A 22,968-nucleotide genomic window follows, 5' to 3' on the forward strand; every position below is an offset into this window, starting at 1 on the left:
AGCATAACGCGCTGCCAGCCGAGAGCTAAACGGCGTTCTGTTGTATTTTGATACCATTTTGTTGCAAACGGCGGCGGAGTAAAGATTAAATATTTATTAAATATTAATATATTCTGACAGAGTACAAATGGCGCGCCGTGACTATGCACAAGATAGAGGTAAACGGAAGACCTAAATGAAGAATATTTGATATAAATTTACCATTAATTTTATTTGTAGAATCCATCAAAACATTTCTCTCCGAGTTCTGTAAAACTGACGATGATGGCAAAAAAGACTTTGTCTATGGCTCACAGCTGGTGAAGCTCGCACATCGCGAGCAAGTGCTAATTACAATCGATCTGGACGACTTGGCGGAGTTCAATGAGAGTCTCGCCGAGGCTGTGATTGAGAATTGTCGACGCTACGTGTCGATCTTCAGCGATGTGATTGCCGAACTGCTGCCCAGCTACAAGCAGCAGGAGGTGCACGCCAAGGACGCACTGGACGTGTACATTGAGCATCGCCTGATGATGGATGCGCGCACGCGGAATCCCATGGAGCAAAGGGATGAACGCAATACGTTTCCCGCAGAGCTGATGAAGAGATTGTGAGTAGAGTGAGGATTAACCTACCGTTAGGGCATCATAATTACCTTTCTGCTTCCCAGTGAGGTCGGCTTCAAGCCCCTGTCCACGGAGAAGGCGCTCTCCATACGCGAGGTGAAGGCTCAGCAAATCGGCAAATTGGTCACAGTTCGCGGCATTGTGACGCGCTGCACCGAGGTGAAGCCCATGATGGTGGTGGCCACCTACACGTGCGACCGCTGTGGCGCTGAGACCTATCAGCCAGTCAACTCGCTCTCCTTCATACCGGTCCAGGAATGCCCCTCCGACGACTGTCGAGTGAATAAGGCGGGAGGTCGACTCTATCTGCAGACGCGTGGCTCGAAGTTCGTCAAGTTCCAGGAGCTAAAAATGCAGGAGCACAGCGACCAGGTGCCAGTGGGTCATATTCCACGCAGCATGACGGTGCTCTGCCGCGGCGAAGTCACACGCATGGCCCAGCCTGGAGATCATGTTTTGATCTCTGGCGTATTCTTACCTATGGTGCGCACCGGCTTCGCTCAGATGATACAGGGTCTGCTCTCAGAGACCTTCCTGCAGGCACACGTAAGTCCAGCGGATAACTCTTGAGTGCTCCCTTGATATAGCTTATGATATTTCCCCAGCGCATCATCTGCATCAACAAGAACGACGACATTACGGACAAGGACTGTGAGTTGACGCCCGCCGAGCTGGAGGAGCTGGCCCAAGATGATTTCTATGAGCGCCTGGCCACCAGCTTGGCACCCGAGATTTATGGCCATTTGGATGTGAAGAAGGCGCTGCTGCTGCTGCTCGTGGGCGGCGTGGATAAACGTCCCGATGGCATGAAGATTCGTGGCAATATCAACATCTGCCTGATGGGTGATCCCGGTGTGGCCAAGTCTCAGCTGTTGGGCTACATAAGTCGCCTGGCTATACGCTCGCAGTACACCACAGGTCGCGGTTCCTCGGGCGTGGGTCTGACGGCAGCTGTCATGAAGGATCCACTCACTGGCGAAATGACGCTCGAGGGCGGCGCCTTGGTCCTGGCCGATCAGGGCGTCTGCTGCATCGACGAGTTCGACAAGATGGCAGACACAGATCGTACGGCCATACACGAGGTGATGGAGCAGCAGACCATTTCCATCGCCAAGGCGGGCATCATGACCACGTTGAATGCGCGTGTCTCCATCCTGGCTGCTGCCAATCCCGCCTTCGGTCGCTACAACCCACGTCGCACAGTGGAGCAGAATATCCAGTTGCCGGCAGCTTTGCTGTCGCGTTTCGATCTGCTCTGGCTCATCCAGGACAAGCCCGACAGGGACAACGATCTGCGTCTGGCCAAGCACATTACGTATGTGCACAGTCACAGCCGGCAGCCGCCCTCGAGAGTCAAGTCGCTGGACATGCATCTGATGCGCCGCTATATTAATCTCTGCAAGCGCAAGAATCCCACCATTCCCGACGAGCTCACCGACTACATTGTGGGCGCCTATGTGGAGCTGCGTCGCGAGGCTCGCAACCAGAAGGACATGACCTTCACATCCGCTCGCAATCTGCTCGGCATTTTGCGTCTGTCCACGGCTCTGGCGCGTCTGCGTCTCTCCGATCGCGTGGAGAAGGACGATGTGGCCGAGGCGCTGCGTTTGCTCGAAATGTCCAAGGATTCCCTCAACCAAATACACGAGCACCAGAAGGGACAGTGAGTATTGCCCAAAGCCTCCAACTACGTATGATTCTCATTTCTTCTCCCAACTCTTGCAGCGTGCCAAACACTTCGGATCGCATCTTTGCCATCGTGCGTGAGCTGGCCGGCTCCGGCAAGGCCGTGAAGATCGCTGACATCATGGACCGCTGCACGACGAAGGGCTTCAAACCGGACCAAGTGGACAAATGCATCGACGACTACGAGGAGCTGAACGTCTGGCAGGTGAACATGGGCCGCACCAAAATAACATTCATATAAAGCCGGCCATTCCGGGGCCTATTTTATCTATTTCTACATATTTGTTAAGCACATCTCAAATACATTTCATCATATCTCATGTTTCATTAAAGATAACAAAATAAATAAATTCGCATTTGTCTGTAATTTGTCATGCATAAATTGACTTTTTATTCGTAAACTTGTGAAGCACATCAAACACAGATATAGACAAATATATATATAAATATTTAATACATTCAATAGACTTGTGAAATATGAAACAAAACCATAAAAAATAAGAATACGCGCCGAGCCCAGCTGTGTTGCCCTTTAAATTCGTAGTTCAATCCTCTCCGGTTGCTCACAGAAATGGGGATATCCGGATCCCGTTTCAATTATACAGACATCGATAAGTATATAGATTAGAATATATGTATGTCAATTAACAAAGAAGCGCCACTTGGTTATAGTTGCGACCAGTTGCTCAGGTGCTCAGGTGCTCAGGTGCTCGGAGTGCTGCTCTACATGCTCTTGTTGAAGCTGAGCGCCGCTCGAAGTTTGTTGCGTATGCGCGGCGAGTTCCAGCGATTGCCCGCCGAGCTGAGGCCCACGGAGCGCAGCTCGTTGGGCGAGATGCCCTCGTCCACGTCGTCGGCCTCCGTTTTGATCTCCATCTTCTGGACAATAAGACGCACCAGCTGATGCTGCTGCTCCAGCATGCGGCTAATATCGCGCAGTTTGCGTCGCTGGCGCTCCAGCTCGGCTATCATGATATCGTCATTGTTATCGAAGCCAATCACATCCATAGCAGCTGAGCGATGAGAGCGGGAGAGAGAGAGAGAGAGACAGAGAGAGTATGTCAGAGATAGCTGTAGTTAGCCTAGCGGCCTACTTACAATCCTCGGTGAAGGGATTCGAGAACCATTTGCGCAATATGAAGTCGAGAAATCCAATTTTGCACTTGGTATCATTTGGATATTCTATGAGCTCCATCTTGTCCACGCGCTGCAGCCAGACATGGGGCAGCTTGCGCTCCAGCTCGGTGTGGAGCACCACCTGCATGGCCAGGCGCTTTAGCTGCGCATTCCGACGCACTGACTCAATGTCGCCAACGGCCAAACCGATGAGCAAGTTCATCAGCAGAATGGGCATCAGAATCATAAAGACACCTGAAGAGATTTGCAGATTAGCAAGGGAAAGGGTGGACAGACTATAGCAGCTGCTCTTACTTAGTATCAAGAAGGAGGTCATGGGCACCTTCAGCTGGTCGCGATAGTAGGTGTTGACATAGGTGCCCACAAAGTCCAGTTCGCCGAGCATCATGGAGAAGGTGCGCAGCAGGGACATGGGTATGTTGGAGAAGGACAGATGATTCGGCTGCGGATCGATGATCTGTAAGAGAGTGAAACCCAGCTAGAAGTCAGTGATCGAATCACAGCTAGTGCGTCAAACGCTCACCTTCGACAGCAGGATGTAGAAGGCGAGGCCAAAGGCAATGATCAGTATGGAGAAGACCAGCAGCACTTTGATCAGCGTCTGCAGTATCTCCAGGAACATGACCACATAGATGCCGACCTGATCGAAGCGCTGCAGGAAGAGCAGCAGGCGGAACCAGGACAAGAAGACGGCAATCGATGCGGCCGAATAGTGAATCGTATTGATGGCGCCATCTGGCTTAAACGCTGGCGTTATCATGATCAAGGCTGATATGTAGAGCACCCAGGAGATGAGATTGACCGTCTCCACCAGGTAGTGCAGACGCTGCTGGTAGATCTGTATCAATTCCCGCATCGAGTTGAGCAAGATGTAGACGACGATCACAATGGCACAGAAGAGTATGGCTGTGGTCCGATTGATGTTCTCCACGCACGAGTCCAAACGTATCTGAGCAGCCAGCGATGGGCTTTGCGATAGATTCTTGGTAAGTACCTCCCATCTGGGTAAGATAAGGGGATGTGGAATATATAAGTGATCCTTGATTGATATGGGATATCGATAGGACTTACCCCAAATTGCAATACTGACTGAGTGCTTCATTATCTCCGGGACGCAGCTCAATGTTGTTCATCATCAGCGACGAGTAGATCGTGACAAAGACCAGAAAGATGGAGTAGACCAGCAAATTAGCTAGATGAAAGTATTTGCCATACGAATTCCATTTCATTTGTAAATATTTCTGGCTCAGCGGATGTGCCAGCAGCTCCACACGTCCATGGGTGACCATGGTCTAGGCAGACGGGAAGTGGGGGAGCGAGGCACAGAAAGAGTGGGGTAAGAATAGAGAGAAAAGGAAAGAAACAGAGAGAGATAGAGATAGACAGAGCAGAGACAAGGTGAGAAGAGAAGAAGAGAAGAGAGGGTATAACAGAGAGAAAGAGAGAGAAAGACCGAAGCCAAATGCGAAAAGGTAGATATATATGAAAAGAGAAAGAGAGAGAGGTAGGGCGAAAGAAATCAAGAATTAAAGGGAGAGAGATTGAGAAAAGAGTGAAGGAGTGAGAGAGTAAGATTAAGAGAGAGAGAGAGAAAGAAATGGTGAGAAAAGAGAGAGAGAGAGAGAAAGAGGAAGACAATAAGATATTTTGACATGAAATTATAAGGAGGAAGAGAGAGACATTGAGAGTGAGATAAAGATTAAATACAGAGAGACAAAGAGAAATAGAGAGGGAGAGAGAGAAAGAGAGAGAGGGAGAGAGAAAGAGACTCTTCTTAGTGAATAGTTTCATTAGCTTAAGTCACTAAAAAATCACACACACACACTATTATTATTACAACAACGATAAGTCTAAGCACAACATAGTTACGTTTAGCAAGTGCATTTGCTTGGGACGATTTACAGTTGGCTTTGCTATTTAGTATTCCACAAAGTTTTCAAACTTAGGCTTAGACTCACATTCACAACGGCCAATGGCGCCGGCCGCCATTTGGGATCATTGAGTTCTTTACGCTTTTCCTCAATTTGCTCGGGTGTTTTTTGGAATGGCGCAAATGAATATTTGATCTAAATGTATTTGGTGTTTGATATTTTGAATTAGGGTTAAAAACAGTCGCGACATGTGATGTTGGGTGGGTGCGTGCTCATGACTTATGAATCGGATATGTGGCGGACCCTAACTAGCAAAGATCGTCAGGCAAGAGGAGCAACGAACAATTAGATGGAAGTTGAAAAAAACAAACAAAGAAAGTAGAAAGACACTCAAGTGGCATGCAACTGTCTGGGCAGCTGATTTCTGCTTACATTCAAGGCCGGCAATGGAATGGGATTTGATGTCATGATCGGCTCTCCGGTTTTCTCATCGATCTTGGCAAACATATAGGGACATTGCAAGAATGCGAATGAGTACTTAATCTATAGATATCATTGTGATTCAAAGAGAAGAATTTAGAATTTAGCAGCCGCTGGCCAACTGGCATTTAGATCATGAAGTTGAGGATGAGATGAGTTTCTAAATGTCAAATGTTAAATGTAAATGCCGGACAGGAGTGCCGGACGACGATCAACTTACGTAAAAGCTCTTCGAGTCCTTCTTACAGTTCGCCTTCGTGATGCACTTGTCCTGCACAGCCTCGAACACCTTCGGCATGGAGGCGATCAGCGCTAGGGTGACGCAGGGATGCTTATCAGAGCGCAGCGCCATCACCTCGTTCGCCCGCTCCTCGTGGGTGACCATGGCCAGAGCCGCCTCCGGATATTTGTAGTAGATGGCGTAGTCGATGGCGCTCATGTCCAGCACATTGTAGACCAGCTTGCAGCCCATGGACATCAGCACGGATATCGCATGGGGCTTGTTCTCCATTGTGGCCAGGTGTAGAGCAGTGTTCTGTCAGAGAGAAAGAGAGAGAGAGAGAGAGAGAGAGAGAGAGAGAGAGAGAGGGATGTCAGAGATTCGTTCCATTGCTCCATTGCTTCTCACTCGCTTACCCCATCCTTGTCCAGCTGATCGAGCAGATGCGAGTGCACCGAGTGCAGCAGCTCTATGGTCTCGGTGTAGCCCGACATGGCGGCCAGCTGCAGCGGATTGCGCCCGGAATGGTCGCGATGCAGCAGAGCGCCACGATTGAGCAGCAGCTGCACCACCCGCGTGTGCCCCTGCTGCGAGGCAATGTGCAGCGGCGTCATGCCCGCGCCGTCGCTCTCGTTGATGATGAACGAGCCCTTCTCCGAGTCGAGCAGCTGCCGCACCGTGTTGTAGCGGCCGTAGCGGGCGGCGAAGTGCAGCGGGCTCTCGTTGTTGTTGTTCTTCAGATTGATGCAGGCGCCCAGTCGTATGAGATTCTCCAGCGAGCGTATGTGCCCATCCCGGCTGGCGTAGTGCAGCGGCGAGCAGCCCATGTTGTCCTTCTCGTTGAGCAGCAGCTGCAGCTGCTGCTGCGTCTGGCAATTGGCCACCTGCTCGGCGAAGTCCGTCAGCCGGCCGCCGTTCATGATCACGAAGTGGAGCACATTGCGCGCTGCCGCATCCTTGATATCAATGCTGGCCCCCAGACGTATCAGCAGATGGACGGTCTTCCAGCCACTGCGCGAGGCGGCCAGCAGCAGCGGCGAGCGATGCTCCTTGTCCAGCGCATTGATCTCGGCGCCCTCGTTGACCAGATAAGACACAATGTCCGGATGATCGAACATGGAAGCGCAGTGCAGTGGCGTCATCTTCTGAACATCCGTGCAGCTGAGACAGATTCGCTTCTCCAGTGGCTGCATCTCAAACATGAGTTTCACTATTTCAATGGCGCCCTGTGATGGATGAGACAGAGGACAAAGTTTAGACATGAAGCCAGAGACAAAAGTTTCGAAAGTTTTTAAAGTATCAAATGCTCGACCGGCAGCTACCCTGCACACTAGAGTGGGTGCTACACATGAGTAGGCATAACCAACAAGAGGGGGTGCTACTCATGTGTAAGCATAGACTACTAGAGTGGGTGCTACTTAGGAGTAAACATAGACAACTAGATGTATTCCACTTAGACCTAACAAAACGGAGCTCGTATGGATTCCCCTGTTAGCTTGAGGATGCATTGCTTAACACAGAAATCTAAGTACTAATACTAATAATGATAATAATAATAATAATAATAATAATAGTAATAGTAAGGCTTCCGATAGGGTTAATCGAATGTGAATTGTATAGCTAAGCCATGTCAGAAATTCGATTCAACTTGGTTCACTGAACTCATCAAGATTGCATTTGCACCGATTCACATTCGCTTCGATTCCCTGAACATATTCTCCAGTTATTTCGCTGTGATACCTTAAATATGCACTGATTCAAAGCACAAATGTAAATAGTAAACAAATCCGTAGAAGTCCGCGCTCCTGATGAGTCTTTTATTCGCCGAATCTTTTGATTATTTATAGAACATACGCTGAGAGCATATCACTCTCTCTCCCTCGCTCTCTCTCTCTCTCTCTCCGTCTCTGTCTGTGCCCCTGACACACCTCTTGGCGTTGTCACGTGTCTTTGTTTTGGTATTTGCCAACAGCAGCGAGCGGTGCGCAGCGGTTTTCGGCCACACAGTCACGTTCGTCTTAGCGGTATTTGCATAAGAATTTGTCAAATTAAAGTCAGCTAAAATATTTCTCAAAAACCGAAGGGAAATGTTGTATCCACAAATGGCAACTGGCAACTGGTAACTGGCAACTGGCAACAGGCAACTGCGAACGGGTAAGTCGAGCAGTTCGCTAGGAACTGAGTGTTGCGGCTATCGAGTGCGTGCCAAATGGACATTCACTTAACCAGGCTGTGACACGGCGAAATATGAGCACTGTCTGGCTAAGCTGGATGTCCTTGACAACCACCGGACCAGCGAGCCACCGAGTTACCGCACTACCCCCCAACCGAATTACTACTCACCTGGGCGCAAGCTAAGTGCACGGGCGTCGACAGATCGTGTTGCTGTGTGGATATCTTGGCGCCAGATTTCAGGCAGAGCTCCACGGCTTTGATGTCACCTCCGTGCACGGCTGAATGCAGCGGCACATTGCCCTCGGAGTCATAGAAGGATATCATTTCCTCGCGAGTGCAGCCGCGCTGTTCGCCCCACTGAAATGGTCAAAGATGGATAAAGCATCAATAAAGATTCGAATATTCATGTAGCGAGTGTTCAAAGCAGCCCGAAGCCGAAGCTCTTACTAAATCGGTCAAGAAAATAAAAACGAACCGAACACAAAAAAAAAAAAAAAAAAAAAAAAGAAAGGATTTTGATGAAAATAGAATCCGAATTTTCGGCCGAGAAAGAAAAAGTTGCGAGTGGAAATTGCTGGTCTAAATACGAAAATCATTAAAAGCCTTCGCTTCTCGAAAATTCTAATTTAAAATTTCTTCTAGTCTGTCTAGAAAGAAAGCAGGAAAAAAGTCGTTGACCGACTTTTTAGCTTGACCGAAAATTTGATATTTTGCAGCGAGGAACCCGCTGCATTTGTCTTTTATTTATTTTTTCATTATTAAATCAGTTGGAAAAGTCACAACATCCGTAAGCTGCTCGAATTTGATACTTTTATAATTGACTTCTTTATGGGGCAGCAGCAGCAGTGGCAGCCACAGCAGGAGGAGGAGCAGCAGCAGCAGCAGCAGCAGCAGCAGCAGCAGCAGCAGCAGCAGGGGGAGCGTGCGCCGTTTCAAAGACGGACATTAAAATGAAGAGTCCAATGCAAAAGGTTAACTTGGCATGGCTGCAACACGAATTAAGTAAAGTGGATAAGCGCTTGGGGACACTGATTGGTGAAGCACTCACGAAAACTTTGTCAACAACTACAAGGCAAAGCACGAGGTCTGTGCGCGTGTGTGTGAGTGTGTGTGTGCGAGTACTTGCCTGGAAGAAGACCTCCATGGTCTTGGAGCTGGCGTTTTTAGCCGCCTCGTGTATGGGATAGTAACCATTGTTGCAAGGTCTACGGGGGCATGCATCAAATTCAGTTATCTGTAAGATACGACATACACAAATGCATTACATAACAGACGCCCATAGTCAACTACTCAAACAAAAGACAGTGCGAGAACTTAATGCAGCTACCAAAAATAATATAGCATACTTTTGTGCGCAACCAAATTGAATGATGTACAAACCTTTTCAGTTTTTCTTTTTTTTCGGATGATAAATGATTGAGTATTTACTGTGATTGATTAATGTTCGATAAGGAGGCATTACTTAGCTGCTATTACAACAATAATATTCATATATATATATATATATATAGTGTGTATACGTATATACAAAGGCTTTGGCGACTCACTCCACCTACCAGGATACGAGCGCATTCCTCATGATCGTAGATAGCGGCCAGGTGCAGGGCGGTGCGTCCGTGCTCGCCGCCCTGCTGGATGTTGATGACATTGCGATGCTGACCCATGACGCGCAGGCACTTGACCTTGTTCAGCTCGGTGGCCAAATGGACCGGCGCCTGCTTCTTATCGTTCAATATGCCCGTATCAACAGGACTGTAAACACAGGTTGAGAAGCATAAATCATAAAACTGCAGCTTGCAGCCGCACTGCTGCCACTTACATCGAGAGCAAATAGTCCAGGGCATCGTAGGCATCGCACTCGACGGCCACATGCATCGGCGTATTGCCGGCATTGTCCTTGGCATTGAAGTCTGCGCAGGACGATGGCGAAGATGGCGACGATGGCGACGATGGCGACGATGGGTAAGGGAAGAGATTTATTACTATAGCAATCTTGAGTTGCTTCCTCCCGCACCTACCTCCACTCTGATCGCGGATGTAGCGCAAGATGTTGACACGATTCCTGGCCGCGGCCTGGTGTGCGGCCGTGCGTCCTTTGCCGTCCTGCAGCGCGATGCGCGTGTTATCAGCCATAAACAGACGCTTAAAATCATCCAAGTTGCCCGACTCAGCGGCCTGCAGAAAGACAAAAGGATTTGCGTCAGCTTAAAACTCAATTTTAAGTGGAATTAAAGCTGAAAACGATGTCTCCGTCTCGGTCACAGTCTCAGTCTTAGTCTCGCTCTAAGTGTCTGTCTCTTTCTCAGTCTTTGTCTTTGCCTTTGTCTTTGTTGCAGTTGGTCAGAGCACTCGAGTCAAATCAAAATTCCATTGTAAATTGAACAAGGCACACGTAAGATTCATTTATGTGTGTTGTCCTCTTGCAACGCACGCAGTGTCAATAGAGAGTTCTTAATCAGAAATGAAATCCTGCTCTTGCTGTTGCTCTACTTTTGCCATTTCTCTTCTGCTTGCTTTTGTTCATTATGTAGCAGCTGCTGCTACTCCTGCTGCTACTCCTGCTCCTGCTGCTACTCCTGCTGCTGCTGCTTGCACTCGCCACTTCATTTGCATTGCGTCTATTTAAGCAACACTTGTGCTTTCTGGCCATGGCCAACTCAATCTAATTACTACTTGATTAACAACTTCTAGACGAGTTTAGGAATCCGTGCTCTAAGCCAGCTTCCTCGTCACTCGTTCGCCACTCTTCGTTTACCTGCAGCATTTCGTTGACTTGAATTTTGGGCGCCGAGGACATCCGTAGGATGCGCGCCCATTTGTTGGACAAATTCAGCGGCGGCATCTCCGACAGCTCTGAGCCGGAGGCACAGCCGCTAATCAAATAACGCAATGGACTGATGACCACATCTCGCTTCGGTATCTCCTTGTCGTTCATTTTGCTGTTCCCTGCTGCAGCTGTTCGCTCAATTTCATTGTTTATCTTCTTGTGGGTTTTATTTCGTTTAAATTTTGTAATGTTCGCTGCAAATGGCCAACGGTCTTCGCATTAACTTGAGTCGCTTCTCCAGCAAATATTATGTTTTCAAATATATTTAGTTAAATGTTAAACAATGCAGCTCAAGCACGATAGATATATACGTAGTTAAGTTATAGTTAGGCATGTGTTTAAGAATTTAATAAAATATATATATATATTTTTTTTAGATAATATTTGGGTTATTTACTCATTTATATAAATATAATATATACTATAATATATATTCTATATATTTAATTAAAAAAAATGTTTTAACTTTGTCAATCACATCTTGAACGTTGTTTTTCTTTTGAATTTTCTTTGAAGTAATTTGTTGTTGTTGGTATTTATTTTTAGATATTTGTTGTTCTTCACTTTTCAGTTCACATTTTGGCTGATTTCTGTAGATTTTCTTCCAAGCTTATCAAACTTTATTTCAAAGGCTTTTCGAATGTCACTGAACTGGCATAGCGCGCACAACAAGTCCTAGCTGACTGAAATCTCGGCATACGCATCCTTCGCTTTTATAGCCGCGCTTTGCCGAAGGCAAGGATTTGAGCGAAGCACGACGCGTGGTGAATTTCCTTTAATTTCACAGTCAATTTTCATTTTCATGTTCACTTGCCGTTATTGCTGTTGTTGTTGCTGCTGTTGTTGTTGTTGTTGTGAGTAACTTGTTGCGCTGCGTGTCTCTTGCGTGTCTTGTTGGCGTTTCCGTTATGCATAGCTCTTGGCACTTGCTTATCTCTGAGCTCCATTGTTATCTGGCTTTATGTAATAGCAAATCGTGTTTGTCACACACATCGAACTCTGACACAGCTGAGCGTAGTAGCAGCCGCTCCATAAATAAACTGTTGACATTGCTGTAAAACGGTTCGAACCCGGAAGTAGGGCTTGAACCCAAACAATTGCTCGAGGTGCAATTGATTTGTTATCGAACCGAATTGGCATCAACTGACCTCGAATGGCGAACGGACGACGAGGGGGGGACCCGGGATGCGTCAAACTTAAGCTCTATGTAAGTAGCAGCTCTTAGGTAAGTAGGCTGAACACAGATTAAGCGAGTTGTGAAACAAAGAAGGGACTGTAATAGCTTATACCCACACGCTTTTGTTTCTTTTTATCGGGTATGCATATTCCCCTTTCATATTTATTCTACAGCTTCTCAAAACTTCTCAATTCGATTGTCTTATGTTGTAGATCAGGTCTAACTTTACACTCTGATCAGTCTGCTATAAACTTCTCTCTGAGCTAAATCCCCGTATAAAGCAAATGAAGTCGATGACCTAGAGCTTGAGCTGCGAAGTTAGTTTGAATTGGTGTGAGCTACTTATATACGTTCTTCCCTTTTAATCAGCTCAGATTCTCCCTCTAGTTATTTTCGGCTAAGCCATCTAGCTATTTCTAGCTGCAGTCTGCTATACTTTCATTCTTCACTTTTAAAATTTAATTTGTTTATTTATCCATTCTTTTCTTGTCGGTCCCAATGGGATGCAGCAGTTCAAGTCGATTCTAGCTCTCTCTCTCTCTCTCTCTCATTCGCATTCTCTCTCTTTCTCTCTCGTGCTTTCCTTTGTTCCTCAACTAAATCCGCTTTAGTTTTCTCTCCTCACCACGATCCTATTAGCCTGATTATCTTGGAATCTTCTAGAATTGCCAAGTTCTAGCTAGTTTTAGCTATTTTTGGCTACACAATCAATAATCGTTTTTCAAAACACATCTCCCGGGAATCGGCCTATCACTCTAGCAAATTGCCAACCACTCGATTAGCCAGACTCACCCTCAATATCCTGAAGGGGCTGTCACGCAACAGGCAGACCTGCTCCGCTGGCTGCTCGGGCGGCAGTATGGCCTCCAGTGGGGACTCCGCATCATCTTCCGCCATATCCACGCGCTTGGGACCCGCACTGCGCTCGATTATCATCGAGAATATCCAGTACTGCGAAGTGAACCAGCTCTTAAGCTCGAAACTTTTCTAGAATTTCCATTGTCTCTCACTCACCTTGCTGTTCCGATTGCTAGTTCCGCTACCGCCTCCTCCTCCGCCGCCACCTCCGCCTCCGCCTCCACCGCCGCCTCCTGCTCCGCTGCTATTGGCGCGCAACTTGGGCAGCAACTTGGGCTGTGCCTCCATCAGATCGGGCGGCGAGCGATGTCCGCATTGGGCATTGTAAACACCGTTCCAGAGCTTGGGCATATCGAGTGGATCGGGTTGATTCGCCTGCGGCTCCTGCTGATCTGTGCCAGCAGCTGTTGCGATGGTAAAGGGCCGCAAATCACGACTGCTAACGATAGATTGACATTCGTCAGTGCTGAGTATTTCACAATAATCCCTGTCACAATTATCAGCCACAATCAATCGGCTAATTAGTTATTGATTGGGCTGCCCAAGCCAAACCGTTTAACAAACGTCTGAAATTCGTCTCTCTCCCTATTTAGATAACCCAATCAATCGTCACACGATATTCAAATTCCGTTATTGTTGTCGTTGTTTGCTCAGGCAGATAAGGGTGCAAGGCCTGGCAGCTATTGTGGGGGTTGGCAACTGTACCAGAACGCTTGACGGGTCTCTGAATAATGCTGCCAATTTCTCGGAATATCTGGCCAGGAAATGGACTGAGAAGGGCATATTAGTTGCAGCTGCAAAGCAGGAGGCATGGCAGGCATACTAAATATGAATGAATTTTAGCAAGTCTCCTAGTCGTATACTCTCTCTCTCTCTCTACTCTATCGTTTAGCATAATGTTTATAATTGTTACGGTGTCAACGCCCGCTTGACACATATTTTTATTGCGCTTCTCTCTCTCTCTCTCCCTCTCTGCCTCTCTCTGGGGATACCGAAACCACATTAGTTGACAGTCGTTAATTAAAGAGTCGCTTATTTTTGGCAGACACTATTAATGGCGATTCCATTTGCATTTCACAATGGCCACGCCCCTCACCTGCGCCGCTCCAGCGGCATGGCGAAGCGACTCGAAGAACCAACTGCTTCGAGAACTGAAATCCAACTAAATGACAAATCTCGCATCTGATATTGGCCTGCATCAATGCTAGCGTAATTAAATTACTGAGATACGGATCGGCTGTCTATATCCGAATCCGAATCAGCCTTTGTTGTGCATGGCTCGTGGGCATTGTGCATTTGCCTAATGAAAATTCTGAATGCGGAATAGGCTCTGCACTCCTGTGATTGCTAGTGCAATCGCCCAATCGAATGGTGACTTTCATTTTGGGGCTGATGAGCTGACGAAATGTCCAAAAATGTTGATTAGTATGAGTGCCCGAAGCAAACAAAAGCTAACATATGTGACTTTTCTGTTTTTTGGCGTGAATTTGATTAATTAAATCGGTCAATATTGCAATATCAAATGACATATGGAGCGGTTTTTTAAGTAAAGATATGTTTTATGCTAAATAAAATTCATTTGATTTAATGAATTTATTTTACTTCATTTTAATATAACTATAAAATCTATCTAATATATTTGTATTTATAGTTTTATAGAATACAAATTATTATATATTATTCTGCTTATTAATTATATTATTTCATTATTATCTTTAATTATTAATTTAATCTAACTAAAAAATTCAAATATTTTTTTTTTAAGTTTTCACACTTTTTTTTTTTGATTAAACGAATAATTGTTTAAAACTTACCTGATTTTCAATGAGAAACGTTCGACGTTTAGTTTCTTAGGCGTAGCCTTAAAAGCGATCATATAAACTGTTAATTCGTGGGGAACGTAGCGCTTACAATTCACATTTTTAATTGGCCTTTAATAAAAATATTTTGTTTAAATTATTTAATTGTTAAATTTACAAGTTATTAAATATATCTTTTCTATGTAAATAAAGTGAAGTAAGTCTTAACAGCTGGGAAACTTTTGGTTATTTTCTTAACACTTCTTAACACTAGAAAACACTTTTCATAGGAGATCCAAATTAAAAATTGTGAATTAAAATTAAAAAAAAAAAATAGCATAAACTAAATATAAACTATTTTATTTAGATATATTCTTGAGGGAACTATGAAATATATTAAAATGTTTTGAAGTTGTATTATTATTTATAATTATTGTATTTTTATATATTATGCCATATGCTTGAGCTCTATGGATCGTTTTGGCATATTGCATGGGGACAACACTGTTTTGAGTTTAAGTTTGCTTTGCGAACTTTCAGTTATTGATGGACAGGTGGGTGGCACTTTTGTTGTTGTTGTTGTTGTTACTTTAGTTGACTTTCTTTGAGCACAACACTTTAATTAAGAAACGCAATTAAAACTGTTTTTGTGTGCGTGTGTGTGTGTGTGTGCAGTTACTCTGCTGTAGCTTTATTAGCACTTTATTGGACTTCTGCGTACCGACAGCCTCGCCAGCTGAACTCCAACTGAGTGCTAGAGCAACTGAGCTGCGACTGTAGTTCCAGCTAACCCATTGAGTGAGTCCCTAGCCTTTAACTAGGGCCTCCATCCAAGTCTCGATAAGCGTGTCTGCCTTTCGTCAATTTGTCACACAGCTCAGCTGAAGCTCATACGAACCTCATACGACAACTGGGCATTCGCTTGACATTTGCTTTTGTAATTAAACTGTTTGCGAAATGCTCACAAGTATATATACATACATATATGGAAATTATATAAGTATATATTAATATATGTATATGTATCTCTCTCTCTCTCGCTCTCTCTCTCTCTCTCTGTGTCTCTGTGTTCGTCTCGTATATGGTGAAATACGACGAGTAAAGGAATTTTACATTAGTTTTGCATTTGTTGTTCCATTTTTATCAATGGGCTAACAAAGTTTCCACTGGTCAGGGTAAGGCATTGCGTGTAATTGATTGAATGAGATCCTTAATCTGTATGACGTTAAGTATATGTCTCTATATTTATATATAGATGTGCGCCTAGAGCTGGCAATTTTTGAAATGAACCAACTCCCTGGAGTAGGACTGAAATTTTCAATTCCGAAATTGTGCTACTTAGACGATTGTGAATGATTGATAAAATGATATATGATATGGGGATAACTATATAAATATAACTGAGCCCACTTAAGCAATAAATTACTGGAAAACAAATTATTACTGAGAATTGTTTGAAGTGTGTCAAAGCAGGCAAAACTCTGCTGCAGATCAAAAAAAAATTATTAATTTATTCCACATAAGAAAATACAGCGAAGTTTAGCTTGACAGATCTTAGTATTGATTGGTAATTTAAGGATGTACTTAAATTCAGTTATTGATGATGAATTGATGTATTCAAGAATTAATTTAAAAAGACCATGAAATTTCGGAATATTTTTCGTTAACATTTTATATATTTCATTTTTAATTTTAATTAAAATATTTATTTTATTTTATTTTTTTTTTTTTTTTTTTTTTTTTAATTTTTGTTCTGGAAGTAGATCAAAATATATTTTAATATTATTTACATAACTAAAGTTTCGTTAAGCAATTGATTTCCAGTGCGCATTGTCAAGTCCGCGCTAGCCTCGGCTAGGGAAACCCCAGGCATGCTCACGTTTCCATCCCCAATGGAAACCTGCAAAGTCTGCCCGGCATATGCAGCGCGTATATAAGCATCTAGATAGAAATTGTATACTATATATCTGGGCAGCCTTATCGCTGGCCAGTCGAACGCCTTTTCAGCACATAGTTGTTCCAGCGATTGCTAATTGCATTTAATTAATCAGAAAGCCACGAGTTACACTCAGCGTATTCGACATTTAATAACACTTAAAAAGCCAATGAAACAAGAGGAGAAATTTAGTTCATTATAAAAGTTGCAAATTGAAAATTGAAAAAGTGGAAAATCATTGAAGGGGAATTTTCATCATTTGATTGGGTAAATTGGAGAAGAACAAAGTCAAGCCCAGCACCAGGCACATTAATAGGATGCCCATGTAAACATATTTGCGTATGACGGGCCACAGAATGAGATGGGCGGACTTGAAGGGATGCGTCAGAGGATTAAACGACGTCTTGGGACGACTGTAAAGGGAATTGTAGTAAATGCCATGAAAATGCGAAAATGAGTTCGAAGACCTACTTGGGTGGCTCCAGTGCCATGGGAGGCTGATGACCTAGGCCAGCGGGTGCATTGGATGCCTCTGACTCCGTTAAGATTTCCAATTGCAACTGTGCTTTGCCCTAGAATTTTCAAAATAATTAGCGCTAAAGAGAGGAAATATCTTATACGATAGATTGGAACTAGAGATAGCATATGAGGGGTAAGAAGCCACAGATGGCATAGCTTTTAGTTCTCAGATATCGTCTGGAATATACGCACTGTTATCGTCCTATGCACGGGTTGTCCATCCTTCGATCTTATCCCATCGATTAGAGGAAACCAACCCTCAGCAGCTTTTCTATTGAAGAGATTGATACGTTGATGGGAATTGGGAAAGGGTTTACAGCGTCCATCGGACGTATAGGGCACCGGGAGATCAGATAAATTTAGCTCCAGGGCACCCAAGAATTCGTCTTTACTGAGGACATCCTTATCCCAGACCTGAAAATAGATTATCGGTGGCTTCTTGATTTCGATTTCCTCGCCCTGCAGCCCGCCCTTGCGCCTGATGACCATCTGCGAAGCAGATTTAATGAGTTGCTTCATTATTTATGCTCTTAATATTATTTTACAGCTGCCAATTAGGCGAGGCTAGAGCACCTACCATGTCCTCGTTGGGCGAGTATTTCATTTGGAATATCATCCGCCAATTAAATGCAGCCTCGCCAGCAAATGAACGGTAATGTATATCCGTCGACTGGTACTTGCCCGAGTCCTGGCACCAGCTGCCAAAAAGGAGAGCGAAATGCAAAATGCGCTTAATTGAATATCGTTTACACTATGCGAACCCCTAGCCACATGCCCCACGCCCCACGCCCCTCGCTCCCCTCTCTACATTCCCCTCTGGCAGCTCTTACCCAATCACATAAATATCGCTCATTAATTTGCCGAAAATGTTTTTATCTCCAAACTGAATATCGCGCAAACTTTTGACCACAACACGCACCTCATAGTCATAGGGGGGCACGGGTGTAATGTCCACGGGCGGTGGCAAAAACATGCTCGCCTCATACAGCTCTAACCACATTTGGATTTTGCCCTGAAAGAGGAAGATGGAATTAATTTGTGGTATGCAACTAGATATACCCTGTAGGAGGACATTATTTGACCTTGTCTCATGTGTAGTCACCTGCAAGATTCCGGGACTATCGTCGTTATATAAGGAACGTGTTTCGACATGCTCCGGCACCAGCTTGTAGCCAAAGGAAGGCAGCTTATCCAGATTGTTGAGGGCCGTCAGGCTCAATCGCTCCTTCAGCTCCTCCGCTGTGGGCAAGCGAATTAGCTTAGGTCTAGACTTTAGCTGAAGTACCCACACTTTGAAATGACGGTCTCATCGCCCAAGAGCGTGCCATCCACCTCGATGACATTGCCATAGTAATAGGGAGGCGGAATGCCTCGCTGCTGGCAGAGCTCCGCAAGCAGCTGGGAGGGCAGCAGAGGGTCCCTCCACTGGTTGTAGCCGAAGCGTGAGTACTCCAGTGGAATGCCCAATGTGGCGCGATGCTTGCTGTGCCAGCGGTCCTCCAGATCGATGAGAGTGTAGCCTATGTTTCCGTCTTTGCGCTTGTCATGATCGAACAGGGCCAGCTCCAGCATGGGATCGGCGGGCAGCGTTGTGCTTAGCTCGAAGAAACGCCCGAAGACTGGATTACTCTGGTTGGGCACATAGTGTGCACGATCTGAGATCATCTTGCCGCCCAGTGTGAGGCGCACATACGTATCCGAGTCGGTAAACCAATCTCTAGGCCGGATTTGGAGACCCTGTACTACGTAAACCCTGACTGTCAGTTTGACTACATCGGTCAGCGATTTGATTAGGCTCTGATCACGCGGACTTAGAGCAGCCGGCAATGGCAGCAACACTTCCCCATCGCCAACTCCATCCTCAGTCTTCGCACTCTCACAGGGCGTCAGCTTAATCTGCAGCTTCAGTATGGCATAGACGTCCTCTTTAGGGGGTCCATGCTTCTTCATCTTGACGCCATGCACCAGGGGCACGGGCACAGCCCAATCCTGAAAGTAACTGAATTGAGGCTGCTTCTCGAGCTCTGTACTGTAGATGACCAGTTTGTGCTTGCATTTATGCAATCCATCGTCGTTTCCAATCCACATGGAGTTGTAGAACTTGGTCCACCACGTGAATCGACTATCCACGACTTCAGTCAAGTCCCTGCAATCCTCTAGTCTAAGTAGATTCTTGTTGGCATAGGGGGCGGATCGTAAGCCCAACATGATCTTCAGACGCTTCCAGAAGACGGGCCCCTCCTCCACTGGAATATTTCTGTCGTCGTCCTCCGTCGTTTCGTCTTGATTTATAACAATTATTGAATTGGTACCGGGACTTTCGACCGGCTTTCGCATGCATTTGTTCAGTCGATCTTTTTGCAGAAAGTTTGGCGAGGGGGGTATTAGGGCAGCGCCTAAGGTAGACTCATGGGAGAAGCTGCTGGCCAAAACATCCGTGGCTATTATAGCCGGCCAGTATTCCTGCTGATCGGGCAGGCTCTGCAAGGTTCTACATAGCTATCAGAGAGCATTTCAAATGAGTGTGAGGTTACCCACCACAACGCCGGAGGCGTAGGCCACCAGGAAGTTGATGCTGTTCCTCACCCGCGAGGTAGAGAGTCCACTAGTTAAGACCAGATCCGCCATGATGACCTTGGCCCGTCGCTTGCCCGCCATGCACATGCCCACCTTAGTATAGTTGCGCAGTCCAACAAAAATAATCTCGAGCCTAGCTCCTTGGGTATTAGAGGGAACTTTATGTTTATGTTTAGTAGTTAAGACTTACACGTAGTTGAGCATATTGGGTCGTATAGAGGGAGGTATGCCTGCCGTCAGCTCCGGTTCCTTATACTCAAAGATCTGCGTATCGCCTACCAGCTGCTTCAATTCCACCGACATTAACAGTTCAGCCTGGACTCTTCCATTTTTGGCAATGGAAACCCACTTAAGAGGAGGCGGACTGACATTCCTCAGCGTTTTGAGCCTCTGAAGAGTACCTTGGGCCAAATACTTGCTTTCATCGCCGCGGCTGCTCTCATCGCTCTGCTCCGCCGTGATGACATTTGCCTTGATCTGCCCAGTGCCCACTGACTCCTGCTGACAGTTGAAGAGCTCCAAGCCGAGCAGCGGCGGATTCTGCAGATACCAGCTGACGCCGCCCGGCAGGGACACGCCATTCACGGTGATCACAGCATCCCAGATGGGCGAACAGATGCTCTTAGCTGTGTCCGTCTCAGCCACCTGCGATGCAAAGATAACGCGCACATATCCATCGCACTCGACCTTATTATCGCTGCCCGGCCGTATCTTCGCCTGATGCACATAGATATGACAGCGGAAGAACGTTTGCCCCACATTCGGCAGCCAAGTGTAGGGCGAGGGCGAGGACCACTCACCCGCAATGCGGGACAGGAACTCGTGCCGCTCACTCTCGAGCACTATTGCGATACAGCCGAGGACGAGGCCAGCATTGCAGCCACAGTTGGAGCAGGTGTGCGAGCAGCTGCTGCTCTTGAAGAAGAAGCTCTTCATGCGCCAGCAATGATTGCTCGCCTGGTTGACTTCCCGCTTTTGCAGACTCAGGAAGTGTTTGGCATTCAGGTGACAGAACCCAATCTGTTTGCCCCCTGCACTCAGGGTGAGCAGCAGCTCCGGCCATTCGTCCTGCACGTGCATTAAATTAGACAGCGAATTGATTTCCCCAATTACACGGTGCAGTTCGTTAACTATGTCCATTATGGTGGAATCCATATTCGAGGAGTAGCTCGACTTCAGTCTCTGTCGCAACGAGCGCAGCTCCTGGGGCACCTTTCTGAAGTAAGACAGCACGTATTGCTGTCTATTCAAATCCCAGGTGGTGCACTCCTCCCCCATATCGTAGTCGAAGCGGTGCAAACCCACGCTTTCTTCGATTTTTGAAAGGAAGCTATGGATAATGGACTTCAGGCATTTGGTCTGATGTTGTATGTGATTGGGGTATTTGAGCTGAAAGATCTTAAAGGTGGCCAGCTCAGAGCGCTAAGAAAGATAGGATTAAGGGGTCGGGTTAGCACTTATCGCATGGGCCTTACCATATAGTTGGCTATATCAGTCATAAAGAAATCCGCTTCAAATTTGATGCGATTATCGGGCAGGTGGATACGGAATATACAAGACTGATAAGGCGATTCCTGGCGAAAGGATTTCGTTTGCGAACGAAATTTTCCCGATGGCGCCCTCAATGGCCCCTCTAGCTCATTCGAGAAAAACTCCGCAAGCTGGACAACAAATTTATACTGCTGCGAGCTGGTGGGTATATTATCTCCGAGAATTGGCAGGAACTCCACAATAAAAGACTGATCTGACCAGTTGGCTGGAGGAGTCACCGATTCGGTAATCAAAACGTGCGTGGGATGACCTTCCTGTAGAGTTTCAGAGCGCAACTCCAACAGAACGCGACCCACATAGTTCAACGGACCGATAGGATCGTACAGATGCAAATAAGTTGGTCCAAACGAGGGCTTGTCTACCGAAATATAAAAGGAGCGAATAGAGATTCTTTTTTAATATTTGAAGTAATACTTTCAGAACTTACCTTCAAAAGCAATTTCATCGAAAGACATATCATATTGCGCTATACATTTCCATTGCATGTGCTCCTGCATCATAACCAAGATGAGAAATCGCTGGGCCAGAGAGGGAAAGACCCATGCAAAACTAATCTCCTGATTCCACACCGGTGTCAATGTATTCTTCTGCACAGCCGTTTTGCCCTATAATGGATGGAAAGTGGACTTTACTCAAAACGAAAACTAAAGTCAATGCCGTAATGCAGATACTTTGAAGCCAGCGAATGATACTTGTATCATGTAGTTACTCCGCTTCGTGAAGATGCCACGATAGAAGCTGATGAAGTAACGAATGTTTCTCAGGGTATCCGAATCGACGTCCTCTAAGAGATTGCTACACGGATTTATTTAGCAGAAAATGTAGCTGACTAGATCCCTTACCTCTTGATATCGTCAAAGTCATGATGCGTTGGCCATTTGATCAGCTCCTCAGGTTCATCTGCAGTTGGAGTTGTCTTCACAGCGCTGTGCTGCGAGACGATGGCCAAGTCGATTTGCAGATAGCCACACGATTCGCGCTCGCCTCCCTTGAAGGGATGCTCCCCCAGAGGCGCCTCGAGTCGACCCCATCGCTTGAAGTAGCAGTGATTGGGCTGATTCCACACGCTATGCAAATCAATCATCAGTTCACCCATGTTCGTGTTCTTCTTGTACATCAAATACCTTTTCAGCTCAAAGAGCACAGTCAGACGCAACAGCTCAGCGAGCGTACAGTGGAACTCAAATACAAAATACTGAAAGAGATATAAATTATGATTAAGTGTGCATATATGTATATTTGCTGCTTACCTCATTAAAGAATGGATTCTCGGAGTTCGTTTGAGTTTTCGTATTTTTGGTCATTTTATCTAAGCAGATTTTTACGTACAGCTCTCCGTTGGGCACGCCCGTCTCTGCCGCCTTATGCACTGTAATGCATATTAGAAAATCTTGTATGGCACCTGCAAAGCAATCCGAATGATTCATTTTAATTATAAGTTATTCAATATTTTACTAAATTATTTGATATTATTTTATTTGTTTTGATTAAATGCTCTGAAGTTGTTTTGCTTAACATGAATTTTCATGAAAAGCTTTTTACATATTCAA

General features: G+C 45.8%; 3 protein-coding genes across 9 annotated transcripts; 1 reads left to right on the forward strand and 2 right to left on the reverse strand.

Moving 5' to 3' along the window:
• Nucleotides 1-2,658, forward strand: LOC6581692 (DNA replication licensing factor Mcm7). Its single transcript, XM_002007378.4, has 5 exons — nucleotides 1-158; nucleotides 220-589; nucleotides 650-1,151; nucleotides 1,211-2,268; nucleotides 2,331-2,658. Exons 1-5 carry the CDS (start codon nucleotides 128-130, stop codon nucleotides 2,530-2,532), a joined length of 2,163 nt encoding a protein of 720 aa, XP_002007414.1. The 5' UTR covers nucleotides 1-127; the 3' UTR covers nucleotides 2,533-2,658.
• Nucleotides 2,659-2,700: 42 nt separating this feature from the next.
• On the reverse strand, nucleotides 2,701-15,647 carry LOC6581693 (transient receptor potential cation channel subfamily A member 1). Of its 6 annotated transcripts, XM_002007379.4 has the most exons (18): nucleotides 15,557-15,647; nucleotides 14,851-14,967; nucleotides 13,193-13,475; nucleotides 12,971-13,129; nucleotides 10,930-11,136; nucleotides 10,193-10,349; nucleotides 9,994-10,084; nucleotides 9,731-9,926; nucleotides 9,301-9,408; nucleotides 8,343-8,531; nucleotides 6,416-7,225; nucleotides 6,000-6,314; nucleotides 5,732-5,842; nucleotides 4,500-4,720; nucleotides 3,952-4,429; nucleotides 3,723-3,885; nucleotides 3,390-3,662; nucleotides 2,701-3,304 (listed from the first exon to the last, which is right to left on the reverse strand). In XM_002007379.4, the coding sequence occupies exons 2-18, from the start codon at nucleotides 14,910-14,912 to the stop codon at nucleotides 3,015-3,017; spliced, it is 4,113 nt and encodes a 1,370-aa protein (XP_002007415.3). In that variant the 5' UTR covers nucleotides 14,913-14,967; nucleotides 15,557-15,647; the 3' UTR covers nucleotides 2,701-3,014. The 6 variants fall into 6 exon arrangements, with proteins under 6 accessions (XP_002007415.3, XP_043865693.1, XP_043865692.1 ...); XM_044009758.1 differs by lacking the exon at nucleotides 10,930-11,136 and having other exon boundaries at nucleotides 13,193-13,472; nucleotides 15,557-15,646; XM_044009757.1 differs by lacking the exon at nucleotides 10,930-11,136 and having other exon boundaries at nucleotides 15,557-15,646.
• A 1,250-nt stretch (nucleotides 15,648-16,897) lies between these two features.
• On the reverse strand, nucleotides 16,898-22,937 carry LOC6581695 (otoferlin). Of its 2 annotated transcripts, XM_032731523.2 has the most exons (15): nucleotides 22,669-22,937; nucleotides 22,543-22,613; nucleotides 22,261-22,485; nucleotides 22,090-22,213; nucleotides 21,846-22,023; nucleotides 21,343-21,776; nucleotides 20,058-21,289; nucleotides 19,829-20,000; nucleotides 18,580-19,771; nucleotides 18,393-18,529; nucleotides 18,121-18,302; nucleotides 17,868-17,988; nucleotides 17,483-17,779; nucleotides 17,243-17,343; nucleotides 16,898-17,184 (listed from the first exon to the last, which is right to left on the reverse strand). In XM_032731523.2, exons 1-15 carry the CDS (start codon nucleotides 22,843-22,845, stop codon nucleotides 17,007-17,009), a joined length of 4,821 nt encoding a protein of 1,606 aa, XP_032587414.1. In that variant the 5' UTR covers nucleotides 22,846-22,937; the 3' UTR covers nucleotides 16,898-17,006. The 2 variants fall into 2 exon arrangements, with proteins under 2 accessions (XP_032587414.1, XP_002007417.2); XM_002007381.4 differs by having other exon boundaries at nucleotides 22,261-22,613.
• Between the last annotated feature and the right edge of the window lie 31 nt (nucleotides 22,938-22,968).

The sequence above is a fragment of the Drosophila mojavensis genome, unplaced genomic scaffold (assembly GCF_018153725.1).
Source record: "Drosophila mojavensis isolate 15081-1352.22 unplaced genomic scaffold, ASM1815372v1 contig_74, whole genome shotgun sequence".
NCBI classification, from domain to species: domain Eukaryota; kingdom Metazoa; phylum Arthropoda; class Insecta; order Diptera; family Drosophilidae; genus Drosophila; species Drosophila mojavensis.

What these genes read in the sequence shown, in the direction of transcription:
- LOC6581692 (XM_002007378.4), top strand. Translation starts at nt 128, where the DNA reads ATGGCGCGCCGTGACTATGCACAAGATAGAG. An exon ending in GCAGAGCTGATGAAGAGATT is followed by an intron (nt 590 to 649) that starts GTGAGTAGAGTG and finishes TCTGCTTCCCAG; the next exon opens with TGAGGTCGGCTTCAAGCCCC. An exon ending in CACGAGCACCAGAAGGGACA is followed by an intron (nt 2,269 to 2,330) that starts GTGAGTATTGCC and finishes CAACTCTTGCAG; the next exon opens with CGTGCCAAACACTTCGGATC.
- LOC6581693 (XM_002007379.4), bottom strand. Translation starts at nt 14,912, where the DNA reads ATGATCGCTTTTAAGGCTACGCCTAAGAAACTAAACGTCGAACGTTTC. An exon ending in CTAGCAATCGGAACAGCAAG is followed by an intron (nt 13,130 to 13,192) that starts GTGAGTGAGAGA and finishes TTCACTTCGCAG; the next exon opens with TACTGGATATTCTCGATGAT. An exon ending in ATCAGCTGGACAAGGATGGG is followed by an intron (nt 6,315 to 6,415) that starts GTAAGCGAGTGA and finishes TCTCTCTGACAG; the next exon opens with AACACTGCTCTACACCTGGC.
- LOC6581695 (XM_002007381.4), bottom strand. Translation starts at nt 22,845, where the DNA reads ATGAATCATTCGGATTGCTTTGCAGGTGCCATACAAGATTTTCTAATA. An exon ending in GACTTTGACGATATCAAGAG is followed by an intron (nt 22,214 to 22,260) that starts GTAAGGGATCTA and finishes AAATCCGTGTAG; the next exon opens with CAATCTCTTAGAGGACGTCG. An exon ending in TATCATTCGCTGGCTTCAAA is followed by an intron (nt 22,024 to 22,089) that starts GTATCTGCATTA and finishes CATCCATTATAG; the next exon opens with GGCAAAACGGCTGTGCAGAA.